General features: G+C 41.0%; 1 protein-coding gene across 15 annotated transcripts in view; it reads left to right on the top strand.

The window, feature by feature from the left end:
- WDFY3 (WD repeat and FYVE domain containing 3) overlaps positions 1-15,852 on the top strand; it is a 310,521-nt gene that overhangs the window by 228,572 nt on the left and 66,097 nt on the right. For 10 of the 15 annotated variants that reach the window (XM_070047898.1, XM_070047894.1, XM_070047899.1 and 7 more), the window contains 10 exons: positions 42-176; positions 2,206-2,424; positions 3,994-4,227; positions 7,060-7,159; positions 8,583-8,743; positions 9,809-10,038; positions 11,363-11,472; positions 12,073-12,255; positions 14,334-14,491; positions 15,543-15,620. In XM_070047898.1, the coding sequence (XP_069903999.1) occupies positions 42-176; positions 2,206-2,424; positions 3,994-4,227; positions 7,060-7,159; positions 8,583-8,743; positions 9,809-10,038; positions 11,363-11,472; positions 12,073-12,255; positions 14,334-14,491; positions 15,543-15,620 (1,608 nt within the window). The remainder of the gene's footprint in view (positions 1-41; positions 177-2,205; positions 2,425-3,993; positions 4,228-7,059; positions 7,160-8,582; positions 8,744-9,808; positions 10,039-11,362; positions 11,473-12,072; positions 12,256-14,333; positions 14,492-15,542; positions 15,621-15,852) is intronic. The other 5 variants (XM_017347436.3, XM_017347435.3, XM_070047893.1 and 2 more) reach the window with 1 other exon arrangement.

Genomic DNA, 15,852 nt, shown 5'->3' with positions numbered 1-15,852 from the left:
AAAAATAGTAGTGACTAATCTGTCCTCTCCGACCTCTGCAGTTTGATCTGGACTCTATTTGGACATTCATCTTTGGAGTTCCTGCCTCCAGTGGAACCGTGGTCTCTTCTATCCATAACGTGTGTACAGAAGCGGCTTTTTTACTACTGGGCATGCTCCGCAGCATGCTGAACTCAGTAAGTTTGCTGTGTTGCTGGATCTCTGGGTGGTTCACTTGGCCTATGATATGTGTTTTTCAAACAGAATCCTCTGGTATCCTGTTTATTTACCACATGATCTCTGAAACCTCAGCCTCTCTGTTTTGTCGTCTCGAATCTAAGGATGGACAGTGCAGTGCCTTTGAGTAGATACTCTGGATACCTTCCTGGGTTCAGGTCCCACCCCTGGTATTACAGACATGCTAGGCTCTGTGTAGCTCTGTTTCCTCATGTTGGGGCTGCTGGTGATAATAGAATTGACCTCCTATAGTAGTTGTAATGATTTAATAAGTTAGTATACACATGAAGCCTTACTTACAAGAGTTCCTGGCATACAGTAAGTGCTTCATGAATATATATAAAAAACATATTATAATTAGCATAATATTATATGAATATATCATAATACATTAATTATATTACCATATATTATATATTAGTATATGGTGGGTATATATTATAGCATATAGTATATGTTATTACAATAATGTTATTTGATTTTTTTATTTTTTTAAAGATTTATTTATTTGAAAGGCAGAATTAGAGAGAGGGAGAGGCAGAGAGACTCTCCTACCCACTGGCTCACTCCCCAAATGGCCACAACAGCTGGAGCTGAGTCGATCCCAAACCAGGAACTAGGAGCTTCCTCCACGTCTCCCATGCAGGTACAGGGGCCCAAGCACCTGGGCCATACTCTGCTGCTTTCCCAGGTGCATTATTAGGGAGCTGGATCTGGACTGGAAGTGGAGCAGCCGGGAATCTAACTGGTGCCCACATGGGATTTCAGCACCACAGACAGCGGCTTAACCTGCTATGCCACAGAGCCAACCCCTTTCTCTTTTTATAAAGGTTTATTTTATGTATTTGAAAGGCAGATTTACAGAGAGAGAGAGGGAGAGATACAGAGAGAGAGAGAGACCCTCCATCCACTGGTTCACTCCCCAAATGGCTCCAGGAACCAGGAGCTTATTCCAGGTCTCCCCCGTGGGTGCAGGGGCCCAAGCACATGAGCCATCCTCACTGCTTTCCCAGGCACATTAGCAGAGAGCTGGATCAGAGACAGAGCAGCTGGGACTCAAACTGGCGACCATATGGGATGCTGGTGCTGCAGGAGCAGCCCAACCTGCTATGCCACAGTGCTGGCCCTTATTTGACCTTTTGAAATCACTATAATTTTGAGGTTAGAAATGTTGTCATTGCAAGGTTTGTTTGTTTGTTTCTATTCTAATTGTTTCTAGGTGAGAGATGTGGACTTAGAAAAACAAATGATGAAATGTATTTTCTTATCTTACAGGGTTCCTTGGAATAATGCTGTAATTTTTTTCACAATGTATTACTAGATAAAATGTTAACTCAGAATCTTTGGATTACATGTACTTGACAAATTTAATTTTAGTCAAATCTATTGTTACTCCATCTAAGAACAGAACATTACCATTAAGTGTATTAATTTAGAATGCTTTTGGATTCTTGTTTTGGTGCCTGTGCTTAAACAAATATAAAATTCTAAGTTAAAAATAAAGGCATTCTCTGGGAAGGTTTCAGCAAATATACAATGTTCAAATATTTTCTTTTTTTAATTTTGGTTATTTTTAATCATCTTCATTGTTGTGTTTCATAACTCTTATTGCACATGTGACAGCTGGAAGCTCAGAAAGGTGAACTGACATCCGTATTTTTTTGTTGCTCCTGACTCTCCGTGTGATGCACAGTGGGGCAACGTTAATGGTGATAGGGCCACCACTGGTACTAGCAGTACCCGTGCTATTACAGATGAGTGATGAAAACCAGCCCCTCCAGTTAGCTGAGCTCTAAGAACTCCAGGAAATGCATGAACAGTTTCTGGGAGGATTGTGTTTATTTCCACTAACCTCTCAATTTGTTTGCATACATTTGGTTATAAATGGACCACCAATGCATCTGGTTTAAGAAGTGATGGATTCTTTATACAGTTTTTAGTGGTGTTCATTTCTCTAAATTATTCCTTCTTCTCTTCTCTCTGTGACAGCCTTGGCAATCAGAAGAAGAGGGCTCTTGGCTCCGAGAATATCCCGTGACACTCATGCAGTTCTTTAGATATTTGTATCACAATGTTCCAGACCTTGCCTCCATGTGGATGAGCCCTGATTTCTTGTGTGCATTGGCAGCAACCGTCTTCCCCTTCAATATTCGCCCTTATTCAGAGATGGTAGGAAAATGTCAAAACTGGAATTGGTCTGTTCCAATGGTTAGCAGATACTTTTTTGTCAATCTTCTTTCTTTGTTTTAATATTTATTTATTATTTATTTGAAGGACAAAGTTACAGAGAGGCAGAGAAAGGTAGAGAGGTCTTCCATCTATTAGCCCAACCCCAAATGGCCACAATGGCCGGAGCTGAGCCTATCCGAAACCAGGAACCAGGAGCTTCCTCCAGGTCTCCCACTCGGGTGCAGGGGCCCAAGGACTTGGGCCATCTTCTACTGCTTTCCCAGGCCATAGTAGAGAGCTGGATCGGAAGTGGAGCAGTTGGGACTTGAACCAGCGACCATATGGGATGCTGGCACTGCAGGCAGCAGCTTTAGGTGCTATACCTCAGTGCTGGCCCCTGTCAGTCTTTTAAGCCTCTGACCAAGTCACATTTTCGTAAGTTCCTACATCACTTCTTGCATCACTGTGTGGCATCTCTAGCTCTCCACACGTTATATCTGCTTTCCCCTAAAATAAAATGACCTCTACTTCCCTTATGTCCATTTACTATATTCCTCGAAGTCCCTTATTACTAATTTCCTTCTGTAAATAATTGCTGGTCCTTTAGAACCTGAGTCGCACAAAAATTATCTTATTTCGGGAATTAGGCGTTTGCTGTACATAATCTTTACAAGTGAATTATATGGCTGACAGTCTCTATCAAATCAAAGTATATGTTGGTCCTTGGTTCTGCTCAACTTACTGTGTTCAGCTTTATCTTTCTTATTTTGTATGAATTTAATAAAAAATTATTAAACTGTAATCATGTGTAGCATCGATATTTCTTTTGTCCTTTAAACCTGGCCCCAAAACACTTCATAGTACTTCAGAATTGCATGAAGTTTCTCTAATTTCTACACATACTCCCTGGTCTGGAATAAACTATCTTCTGTAAGTGTTTTTTCCCCACATAGAGATCAGATATTTTCATATTGTGAGTACTTTTAGGAGAAAGACCACTGTACCCCATGACCTTAAGATTATAACTTGTTTACAATTTTAGAATCTTCATTATTGGTTAAAAAAAAAACAGAAAAAAGAAAGAAACTGGCCCTCAATAATATCTCAGTGTCTTTTTCTTATTAGCATCTCGTCATTTCCCACTTTTTTTTTCTCTCTTGCTTGGCTCAAAATTGGCACTGGTTTTATTGTTGTTTTGCTTATTTATTTGAGGTTTTATTAATGCACAGAAAATGTGTTGGCCCTCTATGCCATATTTTTATCTGAAATTTCAAAAGTAGATTTCAAATATATAGACATAGTCATTCATACTTTCATATTTTGTTTAAGTGAAGTTATTCTCAGTAGACATATAATGTAACATAAAGCAGATTTATTGGTGGTGGTCACTCCAAAATACTGTATGTTGAGTGACCTTAACATATGGTGCCAGGTTACTGCCTTGAAAGCAAGGATCAAGAAAAAGAGAGTGAGATAATGCACTGAATAGATTAAATAGTTATATGTGAAGGAGAATACTGTTCTTGCTACAATTTTGCTTTTAGGAAATACAAAATTGTCACATGAAGCCTAATGCAATTATCATATCTTTCCATTTGCTTTTACTAGGTGACTGACCTTGATGATGAGGTTGGATCTCCAGCAGAAGAGTTCAAAGCCTTTGCAGCAGACACAGGGATGAACAGGAGCCAATCGGAGTACTGCAATGTGGGTGCCAAGACGTATCTGACCAATCACCCAGCCAAGAAGTTTGTTTTTGACTTTATGCGGGTCTTAATAATAGACAACCTTTGTCTTACACCTGCCAGCAAACAAACACCACTAATTGATCTTCTATTAGAGGTAAAGACAAAGAAATACATTTCCATTTCTTTTGCATAGCTTTTATAATTTGGATTTTAATAAGCAAGCAAGTTCTATGCTGAATACTTTGCATATTTCCAGTTCTGAGTTATGGGTAGGTAGGACATATCATGAGCTATGAAAATCATTTAATCCTGCAAATGCTTTAAACCCCCCCTTTTTGTTTGGTTAATAAGGATTTATTTTTTATTTATATTAAAGAGAGAAGACAGAGACAGAGATATTCCATCCACTGGTTCACTCCCCAGATGGACACAATGGCCAGGGCTGAGCCAGGCTGAAGCCAGAAGCCAAGAGCTTCTTCTGGGTCTCCCCCTTGGATGCAGCCGCCCAAGGATTTGGACCATCCTCTGCTGCCTTCCCAGGCACATTAGCAGGGAGCTGGAATCAGAAGTTGAGCAGCTGAGTCTGCAACTGGTGCCCAAATGTGATGCCAATATCACAGGTGGCGGCTTAACCTGCTGTGCCACAATGCCAGCCCTGCTTCAGTCCATGTCCATTTGTCTCGCTCTTCTTTTTCCACATGGCCCCAGTTCAATCCTTTATTGGCCTTTCTCTAAGACTCAGCATACTTTTCCTGTTAAGGGCCAGATGGTAAATACTTTTGCCTTTGTGAGCCAGAGTCTGTGTCAAAACTACTCAGCTCTACCATCATAGCCAGAAAGCAACCACAGATAGTACATAAAGGAATGAGGAGTAAAACTTTGCCTACAACAGGCCCACGTTGAATTTAGCCATAGGCTGCAGCATGCCAGCCTTTCCCTGGACATTGGCAGCACCTAGTGGTGATGTCTTCTCACCTCATAACTTCACCACCATCCCTGTCTCCCATCACCACCAAGTATTGCTGTTGTTAGTATCCTTTACAGCCAACGATACATGGTGATGCACATAAGAGATACTCAATATATACTTGCTGAATTTTCCTCAGAGCAGTAAACTTGTGGGTTGCTTGACCATTCTCCTGATATGTGATGCAAATTGGCTGCACCATGAGGACTTAACTGGCCTCACTGTGGCTATAGAAATTAGCCATCCCTGAAAAATACTAGAAAATGTTCACCTAGAAAAATCGCAAGAGAAAAGACGCAGAAAGGGGATTTCACATATGATTTCTTGCCTGTACATTCATGTTCCTTTGACTAAGTCATATAAGTAGGGTTAAATAGTACATGCTAGGGACTCTGGAAATAATATCTTTTTTAAAAAAATTATTCATCTATTTAAAAGGCAGAGTTACAGAGAGGGAGAGACACAGAGAGAGGTCGTTTATTTGCTGGTTCACTCCCGAAATGGCCACAACGGCCAGAGCTGGGCCGATCTGAAGCCAGGAACAAAAAGCTTCTTCCAGGTGTCCCACATGGGTGTAGGGGCCCAAGCATCTTTACTGCTTTATCAGGCCATTAGCAAAGAGCTGGATTGGAAGTGGAGCAGCTGGGACCTGAACCAGCATCCACACGGGCTGTCAATGTCACAGGCATAGGCTTAAACCCACTATGCTATAGCACCAGCTCCTGAAAATAAAATCTTATATAAAGGATTCACTGTGTACAAGACTGCTTCTGGCTGAGGAACCTCTACGTGCTCTCAACAGTTTGACAACTGAATGTGAGCTTTCACTACTCCCTCTAGTGACTGATACAGTTAACTTTTTAATTGTAATCTTAAAGCCACACAAGATGTTCATCTTACTCTTGTGAAAATATCTAAACTTGGTCAATTAAAAGAAATCATTAACATATTTTAGGTACTTGTCATGCTAAGCATTTAACCAGGGCACAGTGTCTGATATTAGCAGGAAAACAATCAGTTTCATCAAAAATCCATATGAGTGAGTTAAAATTAAGCATGCCTGATAGAGCTTGTCCCCTTTGCAAACTTGAAAACACTCAGAGATGACCGGAGCCGGTGCTGTGGCGTAGCGGGTAGGGCCACTGTCTGTAGTGCTGGCATCCTATATGGGCGCCAGTTCGAGTCCCAGCTGCTCCACTTCCGATCTAGCTCTCTGCTGTGGCCTGGGAAAGCAGTAGAGGATGGCCCAAGTCCTTGGGCCCTTGCACCCGCATGGAAGACCGAGAAGAAGCTCCTGGCTCCTGGCCCCTGGCTTCAGATCAGCACAGCTCCAGCTGTTGTAGTCAATTAGAGAGTGAACCAGCGGATGGAAGACCTCTTTCTCTCTGCCTCTCCTTCTCTCTCTGTGTAACTCTGACTTTCAAATAAATAAATGAATCATTAAAAAAAGAAAAAAAAAACCTGCTGCCTTAAAGAAGCTGGGTTGGTATCCCATATGAGCTGCAGTTTGAGTCCCAGCTGCTACACTTCCGATCCAGCTCCTTGCTAGTGTGCCTGGGAAGGCAGAGGAGATGGCCCAAGTCCTTGACTCCTGCCACCCATATGAGAGACCAGAGGAAGCTCCTGGCTCCTAGCTTCAAACTTGCCCGGCTTCAGCCATTGCAGCCATTTGGGTAGTGAAGCAGCGCATAGAAGCTCTCTCTCTGTCTCTCCCTCTCTATCTGTAAGCTCTGCCTTTCAAATAAATATAGATAGATGGATAGATAGATAGATAATTGTCAAGTATATATTAAATGTTTCTAATGTTTAGAATACTGTTTTGATTAAATGAATTCATATGATGGTGCTCTGCCTTTGCCTTATTTTAAAAACTCTATGGTCAGAAAAATAAGAGAAAGATTATATAAGCATATATACCATTTCATATAATTTTTAAAATATATTTAGAAATGTAAATAGGGCTGAACGCCTACTTTTGTTTGGTTGATTCTATTTCTATTTCTTCATTTTATTTATCAGGCTTCCCCTGAAAGATCTACAAGAACTCAGCAAAAAGAATTTCAGACATATATTTTGGACAGTGTGATGGACCATTTGCTTGCAGCTGATGTGTTATTGGGTAATTCTGTGTTTTATTTTTACTTTATAAAAGTGCCTATAATCATTCCCCTTCTCTGTCTGAACACTGAGTATATCTCCTTTTAACTTCATCTCTTTCCTCCTTCCTTTTTAGTAAAGTCTCCTCTGTTCAACATTATATTTGTAATATTTATCCATGTTTGTGCATGTGGCAGGAGCCATTTTTTATTACCATATAGAATTTTATCATGTGAACACGTAAATTTACTTGTTTTAAGTGTTGACAGACAAGAAGGTTTCCAGTATGAGATAGTGTAAACAAAACTGCTCTCTGGTTCATAGGACCATATTTGTAGGCAATTTTATGCACATTTTTGGGTATATATCTAGAGTGGATTTGTTGGGTTGTAGCAATATATATATTATTCTTTAGTATCTCTATTAGGAAAGGAAAAACACATTGAAATTTCTGTGTGTCTGTATCTAATTACAATAAAAACACAAAGCAATACATTTACCATGGAGCCAACTTTTATATATGAAAAAGATAAAATTTATAAAAGAAAATGTAATACTTTAGTATATATATGCTCCTTTGAATTCCTGGTGATAATATAATTGTAGGAATTCTGCGCTATTCAGTTAACATATTTTTTCCAAAGTAAATTTGCCAGGAAATCTTTGAAGATTAGGAAATCTTAACATGCATTTTAACACTCTCAAAGCTGGGTGTCAGTCACACTCTGTACTTGTTGTTATCAGTTGAAATCAATCATCCTATATAACGACACAAAATGAGGAGTTTTGCTTAATGGGGCAACTTAGAATAGGTGCGAATCATCATCACATTCAGCAGAGCTTACAGAATCTCTAGAGGCAGAGCCAGGAGGGTTAGTCTTGAGGCCATGTGGGTGTAATAAACACGCTGAAGACACTGGATAGCTATGCAGAGAGAATGCTGGTAGCAAGTGTGCGGGGAGCTAAAGACACCACCTCTGACTATATCTGATTTCCCACAAATTTTCTGAGCTGTCTTCTGCCCATTACTGCTGTTAAAGGTATCATAAAAAATAGAAAGCTTTGTTGCCCTTTATTGCTTCCGCAGAGTCAATTTACAGTTAACAAGCTGACTTAATTTTTCACTCCGGTGACAATCACCTGTCACTGACCATTTTAGTTGAAGAACTGTTTGCTTATCACAGTCTATCTTTAGGCAGTAAGAGACTTCACAGCCCATAGCCTCAATCCATATCATTTAACCTTGCTGAAATTATTTCTTCCAATATTTATCCTGATTTCTCTCCATAATATCATTTTCTTAAAATAGTATCTAAGAGCTAGTGGTTACATTTCTGAATGTTATAGATATACTCAATTTTCCCTAGCCCCATTTCCTTGAGGTTATGGTCGTGTGCTGGTAGATAACCAATTTTCTTAGACCTTTTTTTCCTACTGGAATTTAGGGGAAGATGCATCTCTGCCTATTACCAGTGGAGGAAGCTACCAGGTATTGGTGAATAATGTGTTTTATTTCACACAACGTGTGGTGGACAAGCTTTGGCAAGGCATGTTCAACAAAGAATCTAAACTTCTTATAGATTTTATAATTCAACTAATTGCACAGGTAATCCATTGTCACTATTAGTTGTAGAGTACATGTTTTCCTATTGAAAAAATTTTGCCTATGATGTCAAAATTGTTGGAAATAAGTGTAACTAATAAGAAAATGAATATTAACATCTCCTGGAAAGCTAAACCTATTAAAAGTGAATTAAAAATAAACTTTTAACCTTCCCCTTCTCCCTTATCAGTAGCTTGGTGCCAGTGTGTCCCTTTTAAGGTTGCCTGCTTCTCTTGAGCTGTGATGGCACCCTCCCTGAGCTCCCCACTGATACTGTACTTTGATACTCAGATAGGTCTACATATCTTAATCTAATTGGATAGGTGTTTACAGTATAACACATCAATTTGTAAAGGCTTAAAGAACATAAAAAGTTGGGCATAAGTGTTCTTGTCAGTTGAATCTTACAAAGTCCATTGTAGTCCATGCTCCTTTGAAGATGTCAGTTTTCATGCATATTCACGGTCCCTCTATCGAAGGAATATTGGCCTAGTTTGGCACACGTGCTTACTCTTACTCAACATGCAATGTAGAGAATGGGAAATGCTGTCACGGTGTCTATCAGCATCTGGTATAGGTGCTTAAGTTCTCTCCTGTCACCTCAGATTTTTTTTAAGATAATTTGTATTTAAGACCAAGAGGACAATTCTCAAGTAAAGAAATGAAACAAGAAAACCAGAATGTTAAAAAAAAAAGTTATTTTCGTAACATCTAGTTTGTGATTTTCAGTACTTTAGAGTGGAAATCATTTACCCTCCCTAAGTGTGTCTGGTAGGAGGCCCCTGCTGGCTGGCACTGTGTCCTGCGGCAGCTGCTCTGCCCCTGGAGCCTCCACGGCTCTCGCCACTGGGACCTTTATCTTTATGGAGCACTCCTCTTGTTCCTTGCCTCGAGCTTATGTGTCTTGTGGGTTCTGAACTCCGTGAGGTAGCAAGAGCTTTGTCCTTTTTAACTTAGTACCCCCAGTACTTAGCATGGCATCTGGTGCATAGAATAAGCATTCATGTGTGAATGATAATCTTTTTATTTGTGTCCATTGTACTAAAAACGTATCTTTCATATCTTTAGTCAAAGAGAAGATCACAGGGGTTGTCACTGGATTCAGTTTATCACTGCCTCAATAGAACCATCTTGTACCAGTTCTCACGGGCACACAAAACCGTTCCTCAGCAAGTAGCTCTCCTTGATTCTCTCAGGGTCCTTACTGTAAACAGGAACTTGATCCTGGGACCTGGGAACCATGACCAAGAATTCATTAGCTGTCTGGCTCACTGCCTGATTAATCTGCATGTTGGCAGGTAAGATTTATCTTTGTTATCAGTTTACTAGAATTTTTTGTTTTACTTTTTTTATAGTAACATTCTTTTTTTCCTTTAATCTGTTTTATTTAAAACTTTAGGCAAAGAGGTAGGATGTTTGTTGCATCTCTGCTATGAAATAATGGGATTTTTCCCCCTTTACTTCTCTGCATCTCTAAAATTTTCCATAATCACCACATATCATTTCAAAAAGGGAAATTTGTTTTTAAAGAAATAAAATACACGTTTTGGAAGCTGAAAATAAAAAAAAAGTTCAATGCACTGTTATCTGTTAAATGGGTAAAATTAGTATTTTTCTGTTAATTACTTTGACAGATATGTCTTCAGTGTTTTCTGGGACTGGGCATTGAATTAGGAACTGGGATAACACATGAGTAAGATTGACCAAGGGGGCCGGCGCCGCGGCTCACTAGGCTAATCCTCCGCCTAGTGGCGCCGGCACACCGGGTTCTAGTCCCGGTTGGGGCTCCGGATTCTGTCCCGGTTGCCCCTCTTCCAGGCCAGCTCTCTGCTGTGGCCAGGGAGTGCAGTGGAGGATGGCCCAGGTGCTTGGGCCCTGCACCCCATGGGAGACCAGGAAAAGCACCTGGCTCCTGGCCCCTGCCATCGGATCAGCGCGGTGCGCCGGCCGCAGCGCGCTGGCCGGGGCGGCCATTGGAGGGTGAACCAACGGCAAAGGAAGACCTTTCTCTCTGTCTCTCTCTCTCACTGTCCACTCTGCCTGTCAAAAAAAAAAAAAAAAAAAAAAAAAAAAGATTGACCAAGGGACTACCCTCTTGAAAGGAGAACAGTCAGGTGCACTAAGTGTCCAGAAGCAGCACATTGCTTTGGGGGCACATAACAGAGGCCCCTAAACTCAAAGAACGACCTGCTGAGCTGCTAGAGATGGACAAGAGAATGGAGATGAGTGCCTAGGAAGAAGGAACAGTCTATGTGATTGCCCAGAGAGCAGAGGGAGATAGCTCATCGGGGAACTGCAAGTATTCCACCACTGCTGGAGCAGAGAGCTGAGAGATGGGACTAGAGAGAGGACACATGCATTCCAGAACCGTGTCCTTCGTTAAGTCAACTTTTTTAGTAATTTTTGGTAAAAACATTAATAATAAAAAATATCTAAAATATTAAGAAATCACCCCCTTAAAATGGCATCTTCATGGTAAACCAGAAGTCCTTTTGTGTGCATCTACTGAATGTTTCTGTCAGTAATGGTACTTTGTGATGGAGCCAGCATTTACTTATTTCTGCAGAATGTCTTAGTCATTACAGTTTTCAGCTACATACAGTTTAAACTGAAATTTTTCAGCAACGTGGATGGATTTGGATTGGAAGCAGAAGCTCGCATGACTACATGGCACATTATGATCCCCTCTGACATTGAACCAGATGGTGGCTACAGCCAAGATATTAGTGAAGGTAATTACCTTGATTCGTGGCATTTTCTTGTTGCTATTTCATTTCCAGTTCTTAAAATTTAACCAAAAATTGACTTCAGAAACTGCCAGCCTTGACAACCACTCTCCTCTTAGGGCAGTCCGTACACCAGCATGCTCAGGGAGCCTTAGCCTAGGACAGGTGAAGCACTAACCACTGATTCTACTCGCCCTCTACATTTCTTGATCAGAATTGATGATATTTACATTTGCAACAGTAGAAATGCAGATGCTAACTTGGCATTTACAGCTACCTAATGATACTGTGTTGGTCCATTTTCAATTATTGTGGCAAAATACCCAAGGCTGGATAACTTACAAAGAACAGAGGTTTATTTAGCTCTCAGTTCTGGAAACAACGTCCACACAGCGTGGTGCAAGTTCTGGAGAAGGTCCTCTGGCTATATCATCTCGTGGCAGGAGCATATAGGGGAGGGAGAGACATGAAACCAGAGAGCAATCCAGGACTTGGACGTGGTCTTTTCCAACAACCCTCTGGCAAGAGCTAACCTAACCATATCATTTCCTGTTGATGATTTTACATTTTGTTTTGAACACGTGCCTGTTCTTTTTTATTTACTAGGTCGTCAGCTTCTCATAAAAGCTGTCAACAGAGTTTGGACTGAACTGATACATAGTAAGAAACAAGTCTTGGAGGAGCTTTTCAAAGTGACTCTGCCTGTGAATGAAAGAGGCCACGTGGACATAGCTATAGCAAGGCCGCTCATTGAAGAAGCTGGTTTGAAGTGCTGGCAGAATCATTTAGGTAAGAAGACCTAGAGAGCCGGCGCCGTGGCTCAATAGGCTAATCCTCCACCTTGCGGCGCCGGCACACCGGGTTCTAGTCCCGGTTGGGGCGCCGGATTCTGTCCCGGTTGCCCCTCTTCCAGGCCAGCTCTCTGCTATGGCCAGGGAGTGCAGAGGAGGATGGCCCAGGTGCTTGGGTCCCGCACCCCATGGGAGACCAGGAAAAAGCACCTGGCTCCTGGCTCCTGCCAGGATCAGCGCGGTGCGCCGGCTGCAGCGGCGGCCATTGGAGGGTGAACCAACGGCAAAGGAAGACCTTTCTCTCTCTGTCTCTCTCTCACTGTCCACTCTGCCTGTCAAAAAAAAAAAAAAAAAAAAAAAAAAAAAAAAAAAAAAAAAAGAAGACCTAGAGAGATCATGTGACTTAGAAACTTACAGGTGACTGTCTCAACGTGGGTACACTTCAGATACGTAATTATAGCATTCCCACAGGGCTACAGTGATGGCAGTAGAAAAGGAAAATCTGTACAGCGTAACCGTTCAAGAATGATTAAACTGAGATTCAGCTTTTCTTATTATTATTATTCTTTTTTAGCTTCTAAGATAAATTATACATCAGGCAGCTGTAGTTGCAGAAATAATACATTGCTCACATGTTGAGATTGGTCACTCTCTTGGCTCCAAATCCAAAGCCCCTATCTATAATTCTCAACCTCAGGAAGCCCTGAAAACCTGAGAGTTTTTCATTAATTTGGATGCCAAAACTCACTTGGTAGCAAAACCTAACCAATCTTTTTTCCTCCTCTTTGGTGTGAATATTCATATATTTTACTGTGGTAATACTAATGCATTAAATTGTGGCTTATTACCCTAAACTCTGTGTTGGCATTATATAATGTATCATATATATCAGACAGCCTTTTTAAAAATCCAAAACTTTCTGAATTCCAAAGAATACCCAATAGCAAAGGTTTTAGATATAAGATTATGAATTGTTATTTTTAGAGAAAGTTATTACAGTTAAATAGATTTGCATGTGACTTCAGAGCTATAAAGTGTCAACTATGACAACCATTATTAAGCAGTAATCATTAAATAAGATCACTAGCAAATAATATGTGATATCTAAAAGAAATGTCTACATCTATAGTATGTGCTGCTTTTATCCACAGGGGATGCATTCCAAGACCCCCAGTGCATGCCTGAAATCATGGACAGTGCACAACCCTCTATATGCTATGTTTTTCCCTCTATGAAAAAACTATGATAAAGTTTAATTTCTAAATTAGGTGAAGTAAGAAATTAACAACAGGGCCAGCCAGCATTGTGGCGCTGCATGTTAAGCCACTGCCTGTGATGCTGGCATCCCATGTGAGTGCCAGTTCAAATCTGAGCCGCTCCACTTCTGATCCTTCTTCCTGCTGATGTTCCTGGGAAAGCGGTGGAAGATGACTCAAGTACTTGATTCCCTGCCTCCCACATGGGAGACCCAGATGAGGCTCCTGGCTCATCAGCCTGGCTCAGCCCCAGCTATTGTGGCCATTTTGGGAGTGAACCAGTGGATGAAAGATCGCTCTGTGTCTTCCCTTCCCTCTTCTTCCCTCCCCTCTCCTCCCTTCCCCTCCTCCCCTCCTCTCCCCCTCTCCTCTCCTCCCTCCCCTCTCCTTCTCTCCCCCCTCCTCTCCTCTCGTTCTTCTCTCCTTCTCTTTTCTCTTCTCTCTTCTTTCTCTCTCTTTTCCCCTGTCTCTGAAACTCTGCCTCTGAAATAAAATAAATACTTTTTAAAAAGAAATTAACGACAGTAACAGATAATAAAATACAAGATTTATAGCCATACACGATAATGGAAGTTATATGACTGTCATTGCTTTCTATTTCTCCATCTCTCTCTCAAAATATCATACTCCCTCGTCATAGTACAGTAACGTTTTCGGACCTCCGTTGACCACAGGTAGCTGAAAGCACAGAAAGTGGTGCCGTAGATAAAGGGGAACTACTGTACAAGGATGGAGTTTGCAGGTGTGATGCAAAAGTATTACAATTAAAACTGCTAAGTATGTGAAGAAATTGTGAACTAATCTAATTTTAATTTCATAGCCCATGAAAAGAAATGCATAAGTCGAGGAGAAGCATTAGTGCCCACCACGCAGTCCAAACTGTCCCGCGTCAGCAGCGGGTTTGGTCTTTCCAAGTTAACAGGATCAAGAAGGAACCGAAAGGAAAGTGGTCTTAATAAACACAGTCTTTCCACCCAGGTACACTGTTTAGTTTCACTGATGATATTCATAGAATTTGTATGTCATGGTTTAGTAGTAGAATTTTATATAATATACTTAGTATGTACAGCAGATGATTCAACATGGGACTTCTATGTTTTTGCTTTAGAAGAGAGAAGTAACCTAGGTTATGAGAATTTCTCCCATTTTATTCAGATGAAATTGTCTTGTAAGTGCTGTGTATTTACAGTCTTTTTGTAACTGGACATACGTTGAGTTTCAGCAATTGATATATAAACAGACTATGAATACTTTTTCCAATTTTTTTCAACTTGCAAAGTTATTATTTAAGTATATAGATTTTATGGAATAGCAGAACTGCAAAGCTTTTGTAGTTCCTAAAATCTTGATGAATGTTCATGTGATTGATGTTTTAAATCTCATCTGCCTCCAACTTTAACTTCTTCCTTATCACACTTCCCTCATCTTCCCAGAATCTCAGTGAGAGAAACAGTGTGCATCAGTCACCTCAGGTGTCAGGTTGGGTTTTCCAGGAAGCAAGCTCTGAGATGCAGTCAGAGTGCAGGATGTGTCTTTATACTGGGAAGGGCAGTGAACAGGCTCAATACCTGAGGAAGAGAGAGAAAGGAAGCGAAATTGGGCACAGTGTGTGTGCAGAGACATCTTTGGTCGCCTTAAATGGACCTTTGTGGTCAAAACGGCCTGCTACAATTGACCTGCACTGAGCCCAGATGGCCAAGACTTCCGCCCAAGCCAGCCAGTCACTGGGTCTGGGGCTCCCCTGCGGCTGTCCGCAGCGGAAGCAGTCCCTGCTGGTGCTGACAGCACCCAGGAGCTGGGGCTGCAGGGCCTTCTTGGAAGGGACTTGTGGGTGGGTGACTGCAGATCTGCATCCATCACACAGTTCTTCAGGGTTTTTTTTTTTGCCTTTGCTTTCTGTAGTGCTTTTGAGAGTGGGTACTTTTGACAGATTCTTATCAAGTTGTTCATCATCAATTTCAAGACAAATTAACTCATTTTCTGTAGGAAATCCATGAAATATTAAGACTCTTTTTCCATTCCTTGTTAGGAGATTTCTCAGTGGATGTTTACACACATTGCTGTTGTTCGTGACTTAGTAGACACTCAATATAAGGAGTACCAGGAGGTAAGAATTCATAATCATAAGGATGATTTGTTTTACATCCCTTGGGTGTATAGGAACTGTGTTTCTGCTGATACCCTCCTGCTCATTTTAGGGGCATGTAGATAAACTGCCTTCATTGGTCGATGGGACCATCAGCTACTTTGACCATTGAGTTTATGGCTGAAAAATTTTATTTCCTATAAGCGAACTGCATTTTAAAAAGCAACAAACTAGAAATAAGCATAACTGACAT

The sequence above is a fragment of the Oryctolagus cuniculus genome, chromosome 8, assembly GCF_964237555.1.
Source record: "Oryctolagus cuniculus chromosome 8, mOryCun1.1, whole genome shotgun sequence".
NCBI lineage: Eukaryota > Metazoa > Chordata > Mammalia > Lagomorpha > Leporidae > Oryctolagus > Oryctolagus cuniculus.
The sequence above is the reverse complement of the archived record's forward strand: the minus strand, read 5'-3'. Positions and strand labels throughout refer to the sequence as shown.